Source organism: Artemia sp. Qi Xiang Cuo, chromosome 20, assembly GCF_049724085.1.
Source record: "Artemia sp. Qi Xiang Cuo chromosome 20, ASM4972408v1, whole genome shotgun sequence".
Taxonomy (NCBI): domain Eukaryota; kingdom Metazoa; phylum Arthropoda; class Branchiopoda; order Anostraca; family Artemiidae; genus Artemia; species Artemia sp. Qi Xiang Cuo.
The window spans coordinates 33,238,550-33,256,771 of record NC_142813.1 but is presented as its reverse complement, the minus strand read 5'-3'; the positions used below and the strand labels follow the sequence as shown (position 1 = coordinate 33,256,771).

General features: G+C 37.3%; 1 protein-coding gene across 4 annotated transcripts in view; it reads left to right on the top strand.

The window, feature by feature from the left end:
• Positions 1-18,222, top strand: part of LOC148940121 (TOM1-like protein 2) — a 95,726-nt gene that overhangs the window by 36,311 nt on the left and 41,193 nt on the right. For all 4 annotated transcript variants that reach the window (XM_089106395.1, XM_089106393.1, XM_089106394.1 and 1 more), the window contains exons 4-7: positions 4,436-4,542; positions 5,596-5,679; positions 7,460-7,684; positions 9,687-9,811. In XM_089106395.1, coding sequence (XP_088962521.1) covers positions 4,436-4,542; positions 5,596-5,679; positions 7,460-7,684; positions 9,687-9,811 — 541 coding nt within the window. The remainder of the gene's footprint in view (positions 1-4,435; positions 4,543-5,595; positions 5,680-7,459; positions 7,685-9,686; positions 9,812-18,222) is intronic.

Here is an 18,222-nt window from a genome sequence, read left to right as displayed (position 1 = left end):
TCCCAGGAACGACTGGGGGTACTATGTTAAAACTTTTGGGGCTTCTTCTGCTCTTAATATTTAACCAAATCAAAATAGCGTAAGTGTATCCAAACTATCAAAGAAAGTAAACAGAATTTTCTGCGAATGGTATCAAGTTTTCCATTTCAGGTCAACTAGAGGATGTATGAAACTAAATTAAACAATAGTGTTTGTGTACAGATGTTTAAGAGAGAGTTTGTTGTTCAAAATTGCTGAAAATTTTTCTCCAACATACAAATAGCAGGCCAAACTATAAATTCTTAAAAAAACGAAAAGATTTAAAGTATTATTTTCTTTTTCTCTGAAAAGACTATGTCAATATAAAACGAATAGAAATTAATCAAAAAAAACTTTTCCACAAAATAAGTTTTTCAAAGAAAAGTAAAGAACTCCATTAAACAAAAAATGAGCAACAATAAAATCAAATAATCCATCAAGCGTGAAACTCCCACAAATCAGCATTGATAAATAAATGAAACCGAAAACGAGCAGAAATTACAATAAATAACCGAGTCAAACTCAAAACGAGCAGAAATTAACATAAGTTGGGCTCAGAATCCCTATGCCTTCCCAGAACAGAATTTGAACTTTACTGAAAAAAAATAAAATGTTTTTGCTTTTATAACTTTAATAAATCAAATAATATTAAGATTTTGATTAATAAATATCAGTATATGTATATTAAACTGACAATGCACATTCATTTTTTATTTTTTTCAGTAAAGTGCAAATTATGTTCTGGCCTTGGGAAGGCATAGGGGCTTTGAGCCAAACTTATGTTAATTTCTCCTCGTTTTGAGTCTGACTCGGTTATCTTTTGTAATTTCTGTTCATTTTGGGTTTCATTTATTTATCGATGCTGATTTATGGTAGTTTCACGCTTGGTAGATTATTTGATTTTATTTTTGCTCCTTTTTTGATTAATGGAGTTCTTTACTTTTCTTTGAAAAACTTCTTTTGTGGAAAATTTTTTTTAAATTAATTAATGAAAAAGATCTCCATGTGCAGTATGCAATTTTTGGCAGTAGCGAGCACCAAATTAAAAAGAAAGAAATGTGGGGGAAATCAGCAAAAAAAATTACCTAAAACTTATGGCACCGAAGAGCTTAAGAAGCTGTAGCTTTCCTTTGAGCGTGGAGTTACCTTTGGAATCAATTGATTGTTGATGTTTGAATTTTAACAGACGAAAAGCGTTATCAAAATTAATTAATGAATTTTGCTTATTTGTTTTCACGTTTCAACTTGGCAACACTGACGAAAACGGTGCACTGCCCTAAAAATTCATAATTTTGAAACATCCAACCAAAAATTTGGACCCAATTTTCCCAAATCAAGTGAAAATGGCAGTGAAAACTCAAAAATGATCCATATATTAACATAAAGGCAAAGATATACTAAAGAAAACTGACCTGTTTCTCTGGATACGTGAATTATGCAGGCTTAACTTAGTTTTGACAAGATTTTTTTTTTTTGCAGAAACTAAGTTTCAGCTGGGGATAGGGCAAACTTGGGTCGGGAAGGGGCAGTTGCCCCCCCCCCCCCTGCCGTATAGCAAATTAAGCCCCAGTACTCAGGTATGAATTCACGTAAAATGGGTCCAAGGGGGGGGGGAATTTCTTTATTTTAAGGTCCACGGTTCTTTAAGCTGCCGTTCCTGTATTCATTAATCAATGTTTGAATTATCTAAGTAGATCTGAATTCTAAATTTTTTGAGTTTGCTCAAAAATAGGATTATGGAGTTGGCAATTTATAAATAACCTACTGACTTAGACTTGTAGAATTTATTATTTTTTACCCGGACTATCACTGCTAAAGAGTAATAAGAAGTGAATCTCAGAGTTGTTTAATTTTTTAATGTATAAGCCATATTCTGAGTCCAAAGATCATAGGTACCAAACTCCTTTTAATATTACTTTCTACTCAATATTCTTTAAACATTTGGAATTGTTTTTGAATAGAAAATAAGAAGAAGAAAAACTACATTCGGAAAAACAAATATCACAATTTCCTGATGTTTCACCTAAAGGACATAACTTGCTTGTCCAAAAAAGATATAATCATAAAATCAAAGTATCATTAAAAGTTCACATTAGAAATAAATTTAAACGATTTTCAAGATTTACCTTCCATATTCCTGATAATTCAGTACCAACTATTGGACCCCAAGAACTATTGGTCCCAAGAAGTTCCCATATCCATGAAATTTTTCTTTGCAATGTCCTCCCACCCCATTTGGGGACAGCCTGCTTTTCGTTTTACCTTAGATAGGTTGCTGACAAGGACGACCTTTGGTAATCAGTCTTCCTTCATCTGCAGAATGTGTCCTAGCCTCCCACCCTATTCAGGGACAACCTGCTTCTCGTTTTGCCCTAGATAAGTGGCTGAAAAGGACGATTTTTGGCAATTTGTCATCCATCATCTGCAGAATGTGTCCTAGCCATCTCAAGCTTTTTATCATTATATTCCTACGAAGTGGAATTGAACTATAGCTTACTGTTAGAGATAAGGTCAGTCAGAGGGGCACATAAAATAATCTGTAGGAAATTTCTCTGGATAACATCTAGCGAATCATCCTCCGTCTTTCGCAGCGCCCATGCTTCCAGACTATACTTGATCACTGTAGCAGCCAATATTCTAATCTTGGTTCGCAGACAATATTCTTATCCTTGGAGAATATGAGCCATCCGAGGACAGATTTTCTTTTAAAGACAAAGAAATTATTCAAACTCCTGAAATAACCCTACTAACTTTTATTTTTCGTAGCTGGGCCTCACAAGAATAACTTATAATATAATGGGGAAATGGGATATTAAGTAATGGAATTTTCTATTTCTGAATGCCATTTTTGGTCTTCCTGGGCTTGAATTAATAGGAAAATGACATTTCACATTATATATTTTTTTTTCAATTACGTATTATATTATTATAATACCACAAATGGTATCTTTACCCCTTTTGACCTCACCTAGGGTGGAAATCGGGTACAAAATGGTCAATTCTGATGCCTTTTTTGGTCTCTGCAGACATGAATTAATAGAAAACGACCTTTTAGTCGAATAAATTCTATACAAATTAATATTCTAATTCTTCACCCTCCCGTCATCCCCCTTCTGACCTTGTTCGGTGGATATAAGATACTAAGTGACCGAATTTACTAATTCTGATTTCATTTTCGATCTCCCTGGACTCGAATTAGTAGGAAAGAACCTTTCAATCCAGAAAATATTGCAAAAATTTTAATTTGAGATCCCCCCCTTTTTTCCCTCTTTTACCTGAAAAAGGGATATTTCTGCAGGGTTGATTCTGGTCGGTTTTAGAAATGCTATTAAGCAAATTTTCTGAACATTTTGGTACTAAAAACATTTCTGTTGCTCAAATACCAATGTTTGGCCTTTTTTTTTCGTAGTTTTACTGGACTAGAAGTAAATTGGTATACTAACATAATTATAAATGTAAGCATAGTGGCAAGTGCTAATGATATTTTCAAGCACAGAAAAAATTGATATGTTTTTTTCTAAGTTTAATTAAAGAATGATGGCGACAATTTACGAAAATATAGGGGGGGGGGTAAACGTAATTGACATTTTTTCAATCAAAATACCAAAAGAAAGGCGTTTTTCAATTGATTTTTTTTCTAAAAGTCCGCAACTAATTGGATTCTCCCTATTAGCTTTTATTATTTTGTTTTTCTTGCACTTTGGCTAATAACACCGTTTCGTTTTTGTTTGTGTAATATTTTTTATTTTTTTTCTTTGAATTTCAGGGTCTTTCTCCTGCTTTTTTAATTTTAGTAGTCTAGCTTTAGGTTACCATTCGCCATTTTTGCTGCACTTGGAGGTTGACATTGAGCTTCTAAAATGGAATTTCCAAAGTGGATAATGTAATTTTGGTTGATCGTCAAATATTGGTTTAGTACTAGGCTCTGATAAATCGTTGACGTTTTGTTTGTTTTTTTCACGTTTGAGATGCTTTTAGACCCTTTTGAGAAGGAAAGAAATGATCTGGTTAAGTAAGTTCAATTCAGAAACGCTGAAAATGGACTTTTCACCATATTTGTCAATGTGTTGGCCTGAGGCCAACACAGCTGCGTACACTCCTCCACCTCTATGTTTTTAAAGCTTTACTCTTTACGCCCTCCCCTTTAAATCCTTCCTTATAGATCTTTTCACCCCATTCGGGGACGATCTGCCGTTCGTTTGACCCGTAATCGATGGCAAAAAAGAACAACTTTTGGCAACCTGTTATCCTTCATCTGTAAAACGTGTCTTAGCCATCTCAATCTTTCTTTGTTGCTCTGGTAAGTGGGATGGGATCCCATTTTTTAAAAACTTGTTGTTTGTCATACAGTCGGTCATATGGATAATACGCTATATTAACGGATGACTTTTTTCTTTAATTTTGTCTGTTCCTTTAGGGCCCAAAAATGACCCACCCGTTGCGGTTCAAGAAAAGATTCTAAGTCTAATCCAGACTTGGGCGGATGCGTTTCGAAATCAACCAGATACAAAAGGTGTTGTAGAGGTATGGAATATTTTTTCTTACTAAGAATTTTTATAATAAGGGTTCGATTGTTGAGCTCTACTCTGTCATCTTACTTGTATCATTTTATTTACAAGGTTGTTTATAAAGTAGTAATAGACAAAATAGACGACGAATAAACTCTTGTTTGAATACATGATAGAATATGCTTTACATAATTTTATGCTTCTTAAATTTTCAATGATGGATGGAACATATCAATCATTTATGAAAAAACATATCATATATGAAAAAACTTTGGAGGCGTAGAGAAATGACAAAGAGAAAAAAACTGACGTAAAGTTTAAGATCTTGAGGGCTAGTGTCTAAAGATGAAGAATATGCTTCTCGAAAAAAAGAAAACTCGCCAAAGAAAGAAACAAACTAATAGGGGAATTTTTAGTCCAACGCTGCCGTGTAGATCAGTTTCAATAAGTCCCTTCCTTTTGATCATCAGGGTTGTTAAGGGCAAAGATTGATCCCCGAGTCAGCTTTTTTACCCACCGCCCAAACATAAGTGCATGGAAATGTGACAAATGTGTGTGGCTTTGGGTATCGGAGACAACAGTTACTTGGCCATCTCCTGCCATTATTTGTCCAGCTTATTTCCATTAAATCACATTTCCTGAAACTTTCAAAAAAATAACAAGAGACCGTGAAAACATAAAACAATAAAGAGAACGCGGTGATTCAGCAGTCTTTGAGAAAAAGAAGAACACAAATCTTTCGGTGAAGGCCTCCGCTCAACCTTCCTCGGTGAAAAAAAAGCTCAGAAAAAAAGGTAGGAGGTTTCTATTTCTAGAAGTATCAAGGATCCTTTTTTTCAAAATTTTCCAAGAACATATTTTAAATTGCACTGAAATTTTGATATTTAAGCCTACATTCGGACTTGTTTATATGTCAACCTACTATAGATAGTTTAACCCCTGTCTCTTAACATTTTGACTATAAATGTCAATGAATATCAAAGTCTACTCTCAATCTGTTAAGCTGCAAATCCTACCTGAAGTTGCGAGTTTAGTGATACACGTTGCTTTATTCTGTTCTAATTTTCAGGTATACAATGAATTGATTGCAAAAGGTATTGAATTTCCGCCAATGGATCTTGACGCAATGGTTCCTATAACAACGCCTAAGAGGGTTAGTATATATGCATATATTTTAAGGACTTGGGTGCGGTCTGTTGTTTGTTTAGATATAGATAAAAAGTACTACGGGTCTTGTATCTGACTCAGTCTCACGTTTTACGTTGATACTCCTGATCCTCGCTGTATCCCTCTCACCAACCGGAAACCGATTAGTTTGTAACTGCTTTTCTTCTTCTTCTTGTGTGATAATTTTTCTCAAAAATGTTAATTTTTCATAAAATTGTCCTTTAGTTTTGTTTTTACAGGTCGTAAAAAAAGGTCTGGAAACTTAAATAAAAGAAAAAAAATAAAATAAGATCCTCCAGAGCCATTCCTAGTGCATAGGGCGTCGATTCGACATTTCGATTGCTGGTCTTTTTGAAAGGGGCAAGTAGCAAGCCTCTCACCTAAAAAGGAAACCTAAATAATTCTGAATAACTTAAAGTGCTATTTTCCCAGCTTTATTTGAATAAATCTATATATATATATATATATATATATATATATATATATATATATATATATATATATATATATATATATATATATATATATATATATATATATATATTCAGTAAAATTAGTCGAAAACTGAGTCAAAAATTAGTAAAAAAAAAACCCGAAAAAGTAAAAAATTAGTACCCCCCCCCCCCCCCGAAAAAAAAATCCTGGATCCGCCCTTGATATTTATACATATACATATATATATATATATATATATATATATATATATATATATATATATATATATATATATATATATATATATATATATATATATATATATATATATATATATATATATATATATATATATATTAGCGTTTTGCGCCTCAAAATGGAAAATCACCACTTTAGTTGTAGCACAATCTCTTTTATTACATGAAAAGTCGCAAAACTTAGTCCAATGAGACGTTTTTTACTCTATTCTACGAACTCTGGTTCGATCTGGTCATTCAAAAATGCCATCGGTGATGCAAATTTTGTTATGCTATTTAGTTTAGATTGATAGATTTAAATTTAATGAATTTGACCTGTTTGGCATAAGCATGTAAATCAGATAATTTTGGAGACCATACTTGCCTTTCCATGAGGATAAATAAAAGTTCAAATAGGGATAAAAATCCTTTTAATAGACAGTGATAGAAATTCACAAAAATACCAGATATTTTGGTCACACATGCAGTGACCGAAATATCTGGTATTTTTGTGAACTTCTATCACTGTTATCATCATCACTGTCTATTAAAAGGATTTTATCCCTATTTGAACTTTTATTTATCGTCATGTAAATCAGGTTCTTTGGATGTTTATAATGTTATCAAAATTACTTTTTATTGTGTTTCCGTTTCTCACGGGATTGGTCACTCTTTACTTACAGTTCATTACCACAAACTCTTTGACTCTAACTATCGCTACTTGTTTGTCGAAGGAGGATGTCCGTCCTCTGTACCCAAAAGTGAATTGTTAGAACTGAATGATTCCTCTTTTTTCTTCAAGACGTGCAGAGATAAGTCTAGCAACTACAATGCACTTAATAGCTCAGATTTTATTTGAATATTAATTGTTTATTTAAATAATTCATCATTACATTTATTTAAATGATCTGAATAAAAAATAATTAGTTTGTCACACTTCCTTCTAAGTATCTCGGGGATTGAAAATGAAGTCACTTTGAAGTTTAATGTGTAGTTTTAATGTACTTCTTCTTTTGTATAAGATTTGAGTTTTGCAACTTACCGTCTTGTTATTGCAGCAAATTGTCATTTTTTCAGTTTTAATCTTTATTTCAGACAGTGCAACCCGTGACGCCACCATCAAAGCCAAGCCCAGCGTCCCCGGCTAGACAAATGCCTGAACCATCTCCTACTCCAGGGCCCGTCACCCTTTCAGTTGAAGCTGCCGCAAAACTAAGAAAAGAACTTGACGCTGTTGAAACAAACATCACTGTTTTCTCAGATATGCTTCAATCCCTTGAACCAGGAAAAGAGTCTGCAGAAGACTGGGAGCTGATGCAGGTGAATATTAAGGATACCTTATCTTTTAAGGTTATTATGATTACCTTTATTAGGGATAACGCTATTAGGGAGCGTTAAGGATGATGCAGGTGAATATTAAGGATACCTTATATTTTAACGTTATTAAGGTTATCATTATTAGGGAGCTGATACAGGTGAATACTAAGGATGTCTTATCTTTTAAAGTTATTACGATTACCGTTGATAGGTATAATGTTATTAGGGACCTCATGCAGGTGAACATTAAGGATACCTTATCTTTTAACGTTATTAGGATTATCGTTATTAGGGAGCTGATACAGGTGAATACTGAGGATATCTTATCTTTTAACGTTATTACGATTACCGTCGATAGGGATAATGTTATTAGGGACCTCATGCAGTTGAATACTGAGGATATCTGATCTTTTAACGTTATTAGGATTACCACTTCCGCTTCAAAGATATAAAAGCTTTTGCACGTTAAGTATGTATGCATTTTACCTCTGCTCGAAAAGTTCGTGGTACTGCAGTTTTGTAATATTTCGTGGTTCTGGAAGGGTTCCTGGTTTTGAAATGGTTCGGTATGCTGGAAATCAATGATTTGTGATGGAAACTTGTGGGAAAAATAACCCTTTTTTAGTTAAATATACCATTTAAAGCTGCCGGCCCTGCTGTTTCAATTGGATAAATTGCTAGATAATTTGTTTTTATTATTCGTGTTTGTTCAAAATACCATTTTACTGTCGCTTGCATCTAATATAGTAACGCCATACAGCTGTTTATCGATGATTTTTTAAGGAAATACGAAACTGTTGTTCGTAGATCCCTTTTGGAGTTGACGAGCAAAGCTCGAATTGTCTACGGAATATTCTTATTAAAATAATATTTAGTATTAGAATATAGAATTTAATATAGAATATTAAAAGAATATGTTAATTGAAAGAATATTAAAAGAACGTATTAAAACACAAAAAATCTCTTATTAAAAAAATCAATAGAATGTTAGAACCTGCATCTTTGGTATCACCTGCATCTTTGGTATCATCATTTTCTAAGCCTTGTTTCTTGTGTTTGATGTTTTAGATAAAATACAATACAGTGTTGAATCACATGTTTACAAGAATCATTTAATAAAAATAGCTATTGTAGTTATGGCTAGTGCTGCAACTAATTTACTCTACCTTTTACAACATGCTAAGCACTAAGTACGATTTATCACTTAACTAGAAAAAAACGGAACGAATGAACCACTGAGACGAATATTTCTGAGGTGCACTGGCTCAAGCTTAAATCTTGTGGTGTGGTTTTCGCTTGACTGTAGCGGCAAAAGGTAGTAGGGAACAGTTTTCAGTTGCAGGCGGTAAGCATTGCTACTGAACTGTGAATTTGAGCTTGGCCATGATGCTAATGCATGAAAGGTCATGCCATTATTATTCAGTAAAATAGTACTTGCGTAGTGTGGAAGACGCAATGGTTTCAAATTCTCTGATGGTTCATTACTGTGGACATTTTAATGGATAAAAATAGAGCCACCGGTATGGGTGAAACGTTTTTTGTGCACAGGATGCCATTAATAGTAAGTTGAGATGTATTGTTACAACTGGCCTATAACTACGGAACAACAACAAAAAAAAACGATGCGCTGTTCACACTGTACTGTTGTGGTATATGAAATCAAAATATATTGTGTCCTGGGGATAGCTCTTTTGATTTGTTGGTATGTGTTGTAATACCAATAGATGGTTTACAACAGCCTTCCTTTCACTTTTTTTGTATTTATCTTCTAGAAAAAAAAGTGATTAAAAGCTAACTGAAAAAATTAAGTGTTATTTTTGGGCTTGGAAAAAAATAGGTCTGCTAGAGGTTTACAGGCTGGGAGACAGTTGTTGAATTATAAAAGACAACAGATAAGGGTAGTTTCTCCAAAGACTTATTTAACTTCTCATCAAGTGCCTTCTTTACTGTGTTACAAGTTTTGGAATTTATGGTTCCATCTGCCATATGTATTTTATTTTTTCAGGGACTTTATGGTACGTGTCGTCAAATGCAACGTCGCCTGATTGGCCTAGTAAATCGAGTTGCTAATGAAGATCTAACTGGAGTTCTTCTTAAACTTAACGATGATCTTAACAACATTTTCTTAAGGTATTGTGCTTATTAGATTTGATTAATTTTATCATTATTATTCGTTTATTGGTGAACGTCATAAAAATAGACAATGAGACGGATTAAAATAAAAGAAAAAATCACAAAAAAACATAAATTACAAGCAACAACACAAAGAAAATGACTTCTTTATTTTACTCGGACTCATTCATTTTGGTGAAGCTCAATTTTACGATTATGTTTTGAAATTCGTCTAGCAACTGAGAATTTGGGGGTTTGTTAACTTCAATTTAGTAAAAGTTTGTGATTTCCTGTACTACGGAGTCAGGGGAAGTCGATGCAACATCAGAAAAACATCGGTCTTATTTTGAGATGATCAGTTTTTGCTAACAGTTTCCAAAAGACGGTGGCGTGAATAATATGAGGAAGGCATTATAAAGGCTAGCAAAAAGCATCCAGTTAAACCGAAGTTAACATGTTATAATAGAGGCGTAAGATGCTAAGTTTGACGTTTTAGCTGATCTTGAAGAAGCTTACAGGTGTGGTGGATAGCGAAACCTATGAAGAGGCTAAAAAAAACAAGGTGGTCAACTGGATGAACACAATTATTCTCAAGAGATATAAAAGAAATTGAGTCAACTCAAAAAGGATGATATCGGACTTCGCAGATTTGAGTTGTAATCCAATTTTCTGGTATTCAGCTTGAAGAGTTCGGAAAATTTATGCGATCTTTAGGCGAGTCTGGCTAGTATTCAGTGTCAGCATTGTATACCAAAAACCGGTTGATCTAGGACGAAATCAACGAAGATGGACAAAGATCTTGAACGTCGATAACATAGTTAATGAACAAAGTGGGTGACGTGACTGCTCCTTGACGGGCCCCCTTCCTTCTTGATTGGAACAAATCAAATAACTAGAACAAAATAACCATTCAAATTAACTGGAACAAATGTAAAAAAAAAAAGAACGAGTTCCATGTCCTTATCAGGTGGTAGCTTCAGACGGAATGTCTTCCGGTCTGGAATACAAGTTCGAAGAGAACAGGTGACAATAGGATTTTTCCGTGCTTAGCAGATTTCAAAGCACAGCTGCGTGTACAAGTAAGTCGAAGGTGCGTTTAAAATCATATCCAGCTAGGACAAGTCTTACTCCAGAACCATCACTTAGAACTGAACTGATGTGGAGGGGCATAATACATTTCTTTGAGCTCTCTTAAAAAAAGTTATTTGTAGAGTTTACAGATTGATACAGTGACGGTGATCAAACGAAAAGATGAGCATTGGAGTCTGGACTTTTCTTTTTTTGAAATGGTGGTGATATATCGAATGCAGAAGTAGATGGGGAACTATTCTGTGGGTAAATACCATCTGCATAAGATGGGAGAGATCATCGTGAGGAGTTTGGCACCGTGTTTTAGTATCAACATTGAACGAGGAATCTCATTTTAGCTTTTGAATGACATCTTTTATGGAGTTCTAACGACACAATCGGCGTCTAGATGAGAGGCCTGAAAATTGTCTAGGGTCTATTCATAGGATTGCTCTATGAAGGGATAAAGAACAAAGATCTTGGATGCTTAACTCGCGTACCACTCATCTTCAGGAATACCAACAGGAGATACAGTTGAAGAAGGGCTTTCTGAATGAGAAACAAACCTAAGAACCATGTACTGGTATTGTTTCAAATGAGCAGAGTAATTATCGATTTTTACCGTAGACAGGAAGAAGCTTGGAGAACTTTCTTTTTGTGGAAACCCTTATACTATTGATAATCTCAGAATTTGGACGCCCGCATTCTTTCCACACAAACCGTAGCTTTGCTTCACTGCATGAAGTCATAAGATCGGAATTTGTCAACCATCTGGGAATGATTCCTTTCCGGACTCGGTGAAACATCAGAAAAACATCGGTCTTATTTTGATGATTTTTCCAACGGTAAATTTTTTCCAACGGAAAAACTGCTCGTTTTTCCGCAAAATTGAGAGCATGGCACATTTCAACCCAGTAAACATTTAAACAAGTCTGAATATCGTTTCTAGGCAACCGGAGGGAATTCTCAAGGAAATGAAATGGCACGCGGATTTTATTTAGAATAAAGTCAACCGATTTAGTGAACAGGGCTGGGTAAATTTTGACCAATCATGACGAATTTGAGGTGCTAAGAAAACATATGGAATGTTTTGATAACCCGAAAAGCGCACTAGAATTAAACTTATCGCTAGATGATTTGGTCACTGATAATCAGCCAAAACATTTGGTACAGCAGCTTTCAGATTCAGAGATAATACAACGCAGTGCATGTTAGAGGCTTAGAAAATGTGTGGATATACATAGAATCATAAATCTTGTCTAGTAAAGCCAAAAACCACCAAATGAACCCTTGACCTGCTGCACGCTGGGAAGCTTGAGAATTGGGCTCACATAAATTGCAAGTAAAATCACCAGCTATCATGCAGGGAGAAGCCAGTCGCTGCATATTATCTGTTCAAGATCCTAGTTCATCACATGATAATGCAAGTAAACGTTCTGATTGATCATGATTATAATGAAAGAGTAGATAAATATTTAAAAACATACGAGAATCCCACAGCTAAATAATGCATCATTTGTTTCGAAGAGGCTTGAGCTTTAAGAAGATTTTTTTCCAACGGTACAAGTCAACCTTAGGATCTGCCTTGTTGCTGCGCTGCCTAGCAGGCAGAGAGTAAAATGTCGTATCATAAAGTGACAATATATTCAGGCGGTGTTTGGTAACAAAATTTTCTTGAATTTAACTTACATCCAATACTGGGATTTTATTAACAAATGAGTCATTTATATTCCGTGAGTAAAGATTAATTGTTGAAGTCGTGGATTTAGGGATTTGCGATTTTCTCTGTACTTTACGCTATAGCCTGTGTGACCCGTAGCTTTGTGATCAACACAGAAAGCATTCCTTAGATACGGGGAATCCGTAGTTGACTAGCAGTAGCACTATATTTGGAGCATAGTGTATTATCGTTGGTGTATGAGTATATTATACACTAATAACATAGTTTATTAAAGTTGGTGGGGAGGTGACCAATCGTGTCGCAGTTAAAGCAGCGTCGTGGTAAAAATTAAAAATTTTCAATTTGAAGGCGTTCGTGTCCAGTTTTCACTGAATCTCTAAACTTACTTACTTACTTAAGTCCCATCCATCCTCATGGGACGTCTTAGGGCCACTCCTTTCAAAGAAATCTGATGAACTAGGGCTTAGTAAGCTGTTCTGTCAAGGGTGTTTTGGGATAGTTGAGTAATGTGTTTTTATTCTAACTTTTCAATCCACTTTTTGCGCAGTCTTCCCCGTGATCTAAGTCCTTAAGTTGACTTCTCAAGCGTGATCCTGGGTAAGCATTCGGGATTCATTCGTTTTACGTGGCTGAACCAGCGCAGCTGCTGTTTTCAAATTTTGTTCCGGATAGTGCCTTGTGACTTCAACCTTTTTCTGAGTTCTTTGTTTGTGATATGGTCAGTATATTTGATCTTGGCTATCCGGCGCAGTCATCTCATTTCGAACGCAAGGAGGTTGCGCTCGTTTTCATCTTTTAATGTCCAGGTTTCACACCCATATAGAGCAATGGGTATAATCAGACTATTGAATAGATGCACTTTCAGATGGCTCGAAAGGTGGTTAGATTTCCATATTTTTGGAAGTCTTTTGAAGCTAGAGCTAGCAAGACCGAGGCGGCGTTTAATGTCGACAGTGTGGCAGTTGTCAGCTGTTCAGAGACTGCCGAGGTAAAGGAATTGATTGACTTTTTCCACTTATTCACCGTCTATTACTATCGAGGGGGGGGGTTGTTATCTCCTGTCGTGATGTGACCATGATTTTGGTCTTGTTTGCGTTAATCTGCATACCAAACGGCTTTGTTCCTTGGGAGATACAGTCAGCCTGTCTCCGGAGTTCTTGCGCGGTAGTGGACATCTAGACGATATCATCCGCATATACTAGTTTGTCAATTAAGATTCTTCCTATTCTGACTCCATATTCGACGGGTATCAGGGAGAGGATGGCATGCAGAAACAGGTTAAACAAGTGCGGCGAGAGGATCCATCCTTGCAAGACCCCGAAAGTTGTTGGGAATTCGCCAGAGAGCCCATCAGAGGTCAGTATTTGACTTTTAAATTAGTTGTACATGTCCTCAGTTATTCTGACTATTTCATCTGGGACACCGTAGTGTCTTAGAATATACCACAAGCCTTTCCTCCATATTAGGTCAAAGGCCTGTCGGAAGTCAATAAAGAGCTGATAGAGGTCTCTGTGAAACTCGATGAACCGTTCCATCAGCTGACGAACAGTAGAGATTTGGTTAATAGTTGATCGTCCCGATCGAAAGCCCGCTTGATACTCGCCAAGAACAGAGGTGGTGATTGCTTGAATTCTGCGAAGCAGGATCTTGGTCAGGATTCTGGTTTGGTGGCTTGTGAGGCTGATGGGCCGGTAGTTGTCACATTCTTTCTTTGAGTCTTTTTTGTGTATTGGGACTATTGCTGCCTTGCACCACTGCTGCGGGACGTGTCCAGTAGACCAGGTGGCTGATATAAGACTGTGGTATAGGTCGACAACGTCTTCTGGACCAACATTTATCAGTTCAGCAGTGACACCGTCTGGCCCCGGAGCTTTGCCTCGCTTTAGGGATTCTATAGCCGTTTTGGTCTCGCTTCTAAGCGGAGGTGGAGGGGGGTCTCGGTCTATGATTGGGAAGGAATTTATGACATTTGGGTCGGTCATTACTTGAGGGTTCAGTTTCTCCTCAATGTATTTCTTCCATCGTTCGAGCTTCATCTTGGCATCACTAATGTCGTTCCCCTGTTTTTCTAGGATTGCGGAAGTTAAGGGATCTTTTTTGGAGGATAGCTCGCTGACTGTTTTGAAGAGCTTGTGGCTGTTGCCTGTCTTGAACTAGGTTTCACAGTCCTTGCACTTTTCGGCGATATGCCTGCGGAATCCCTTCCTCGTTTCACGCTCAACTTTCCGTTTGAGATGTTTGTAGGTGTCTCGGCTGCTCCGGTCAGATTTGTTGTTATGTAGGCGTTTCTGGTCGCATAATCGAAATATTTCTTCAGTGATCCAAGGCTTTTCAACTTTGGCTTTTCTACCAAGGATGTCGCTTGCAGTCTCGAGGATTGCAGAGGGGGCATGTTCAGCCAAGGGATCAAACTTCTTCGGGAGTTGTGAGTGGATTGGATGTACTGAGGATGTCACGGAATTTTGTAGACAGGCTAGAGTTATATGTGGCTTTTTTGGTGGGGTCTCGGAAGAGTTCCATTCGGAATCTTCGGATTTTTGTGGTTTTTGAGAGACGTTTTAAACTCAACTTGATTTTGGACATCAGGAGTGTGTGATCCGAGTCGAAATCTCCACAGGGTAGTGAGACAGTATCCATTACAGATGACTTCCAACGTCTGGATATCAGGATGTAGTCGATCATATTTTTGGTGACTCCATCAGGGGGTCTCCATGTTACCTTTCGGCGGTGTCTGTGCTTAAAAGCGGTATTAGTGATGTAGAGTTTATTCTCCCTGCAGAAGTCAATAAGCCGTTCCCCCCTTGCATTAAGACGGCCATGTCCGTGTGGGCCCATGACATCTTTTCGACCAGCATGGGAACTGCTAACTATCACATTAAAGTCACCCAACACGATAAGTATATCATTTTTGGGGATCTGGTCTGTGACGCTTTGTAGCTGAAAGTAGAATTGGTCGCACTCCTCCTCACTACGGGCTGAATCTGGGGCATATATCTGGACGACTGAGAGATTTTTAATGGGCCCTTTCAGACGGATGGTTGCTATTCCCTCCAATTCAAGAGTGAAGGTAATTAGTGGCTTATTGGTGGCCGCAGAGAGGATGAAGCCTACACCCTGCCGATGGACACCATCAGAACTTCGCGACAGTAGGAAAGTAGTTTCAATGATATTTTTTTCTCTGATTTGAGGAAGGTGCGTCTCCGACATACCGACTAAATCCCACTTGTATCTATCAATCTCTTTCAACACCAGATCCATTCTGCCAGGTTTAGCTAAAGTCCGGGTATTTAGTACCAATATTGAAAGTGCTTCTCGCCAATATTAAACTCTCATTTCGTCTGGGAGTCGTCCTAGACCTATGGTCGTCAGATTCGCCGTACGTAGTAGCAGATTCATCATCATTCTTATTCCTTGTGAGCATCAAATCACAAGGGTCGTCTGTTTCCCCGGACGCGGTAGCACTTCTAGTTTGATCTTTTGAGCCTTTGTTCATAATTTGAAAAGATATAGTTTCTTAGCTGATTCATTGCCGGCGGAAAGCCACTCCTCTCCGTCAACTTGCAGAGGCCGTTGTCCAAGTCTGGATCTTCCGCCCTTTCTCAGTTGTCCTCCTGGAGAGGATCCTCCCACTATGGTATACTGCACCACCATACAATTTAACCCATTGTTGGAAGTAGGTTTGCAACTATTTGGACGTATACAAGCGCCGATCTGCCATACTCAGTATGCATTAGGGGGGCTTTCTTCCTCCTCCACCTGTATTTATGACCCCCATGTGAGGGTGACCCAGTTTCAATTATGGACCCCCAGGGGCTAGGTCCCCCCTTGGTCCGCGCCTCCCTTTATGGAGGCACCCTACATATCTGTGGGACTTTCCCCTATCCGCCACAAGGGGACGCGCTGAGTGGCCTGGGGAGGGCCCGTACTGAGAAGGTGACTCAGTAGATCAGAATCTCTAAAGAACGTTTATTATTCGCTGAGTCTTGGGAAATATACTATGGATGTGCGTTTCTCGCAATACCAGGCCGTTTTGGTACATTTAGGGATTAGTAGTCAGAGGCAACGCTGTAACGTTGCGTATAGTAAAGAGTCTTAAGGCTTCAATGTGTTATTTTTTTCCAGAGGTACTTCATATGGAGGGGAGGGTCGTATAAACTTTGGAAGGGACTCATTCGATTGGAATTACCAAGTTCTAGAGCCGTTTCTAAGAGTGAAAAGCTCCTTTAAGAGTCCAAAGTGATCGAAGGGCAACAAGCCCGCCGCCCACGCCCTTTTCCCCAAAATGCATCTGACCAAAATTTTGAGATAGCCATTTTGTTGAAAATAGTCCAAACGCTAAATAACTATGCTTCTAAGGTTGAACTTCCCTTCCCAGTACCCGTGGTAGGGGCTGTAAGTTATGCAAGCTGCTTGTTGTTAAAATGTATGGTTTTTATGGAAGGAGTGGTCGTTTAAACTTTGATTGGAAATCGAAGGTTCTAGTACCTTTTTTAAGAATCAAAAGGGATCAAAGAGCAACCAGCCCCCCGTTTTCGTTTTTTTTCCCCAATGGATCAGACCGAAATTTCAGATGTCCATTTTACTAAAAATAGTTCAAAGGTCAAATAACTATACTTCTCCGGGGTTGACACAACTCCCCCCAGTTTCCAGCAAGGACTATAAGTGATGCATTTTGCCCATTGTTAACATATAAGGACTTTTATTGGAAAAGAGGAAATTTTTGATCTTTAGTCTCCAAAAAGACTTAAGGTATTAAGGTCAAACTATAAGGCTGTGTTGAGAGCGATGCCGAACACCATCAAAACACTATATGCTTGCCGCTTGTGAAAAAGGGAATATCAGTAATATCTAAAGAAACGACTAAGGATATTAAGTAGAAAATTTCAAGGCATGTTGAGGAAATGTTGAAGAGAGATTTTAAGGTTACCAGTCCCCCCCCTCCGCTCTACTCCTTTTAAGTTCCCCTTTCTGCTCCACACTGTTTGAAATTTTGGAATTGTCATTTTGCTCAAACTAGTCATAAGGTCTAATAGCTAAACTTCCAGGATTACGATGACCCATAGCCCTGGGGTAAGGATTGTAAATTATGCAATTTGTCCATTATTTGCATGCAGAATTTATCATTAGGAAAAGGGGAAATATTTGATTCTGGATTTCGAAAAGGCTAAGGACATTAAGGCGAAGCCTTGGAGAATTTTAAGCGGTATGTTATGCTAAAACAATTGGCACTATGTGCATCAAGTGTATCAAAAAGGAGGATCTGCAATATTTTACGAACGGCTGAGGCTATTGAGATGAAACTTTCAGGGCATGTTGAGGGGTGTGTTGAAAAGTGGTCGGAGGGCTGCCAGCCCCTCCCATACTTTTTTAGTTGCAATCCCTCCAAAAATATTTCATCAAAATTATGAAATAGATATCTTGTTTAAAATTGTCAAAAGCTCAAATAACTATACCTTTGGGGATGACATAAACCTCTACAGTTTTGGAGAGGGGTGCTGGACACAATAAAGCACACTGCACGTGCTAATTTTCAGTAGGGGGTATCATCAACATCTAAGGAACGGCTGAGGTTATTAAGTTGAAATTTTTAGGGGATGCGGATGGGGATGTTAAAGAGCTATTGGAAGGTAAACAGCCTTCCTTGCCCTATTTAGATGCTCCTTCCCTTCATCACTGATAA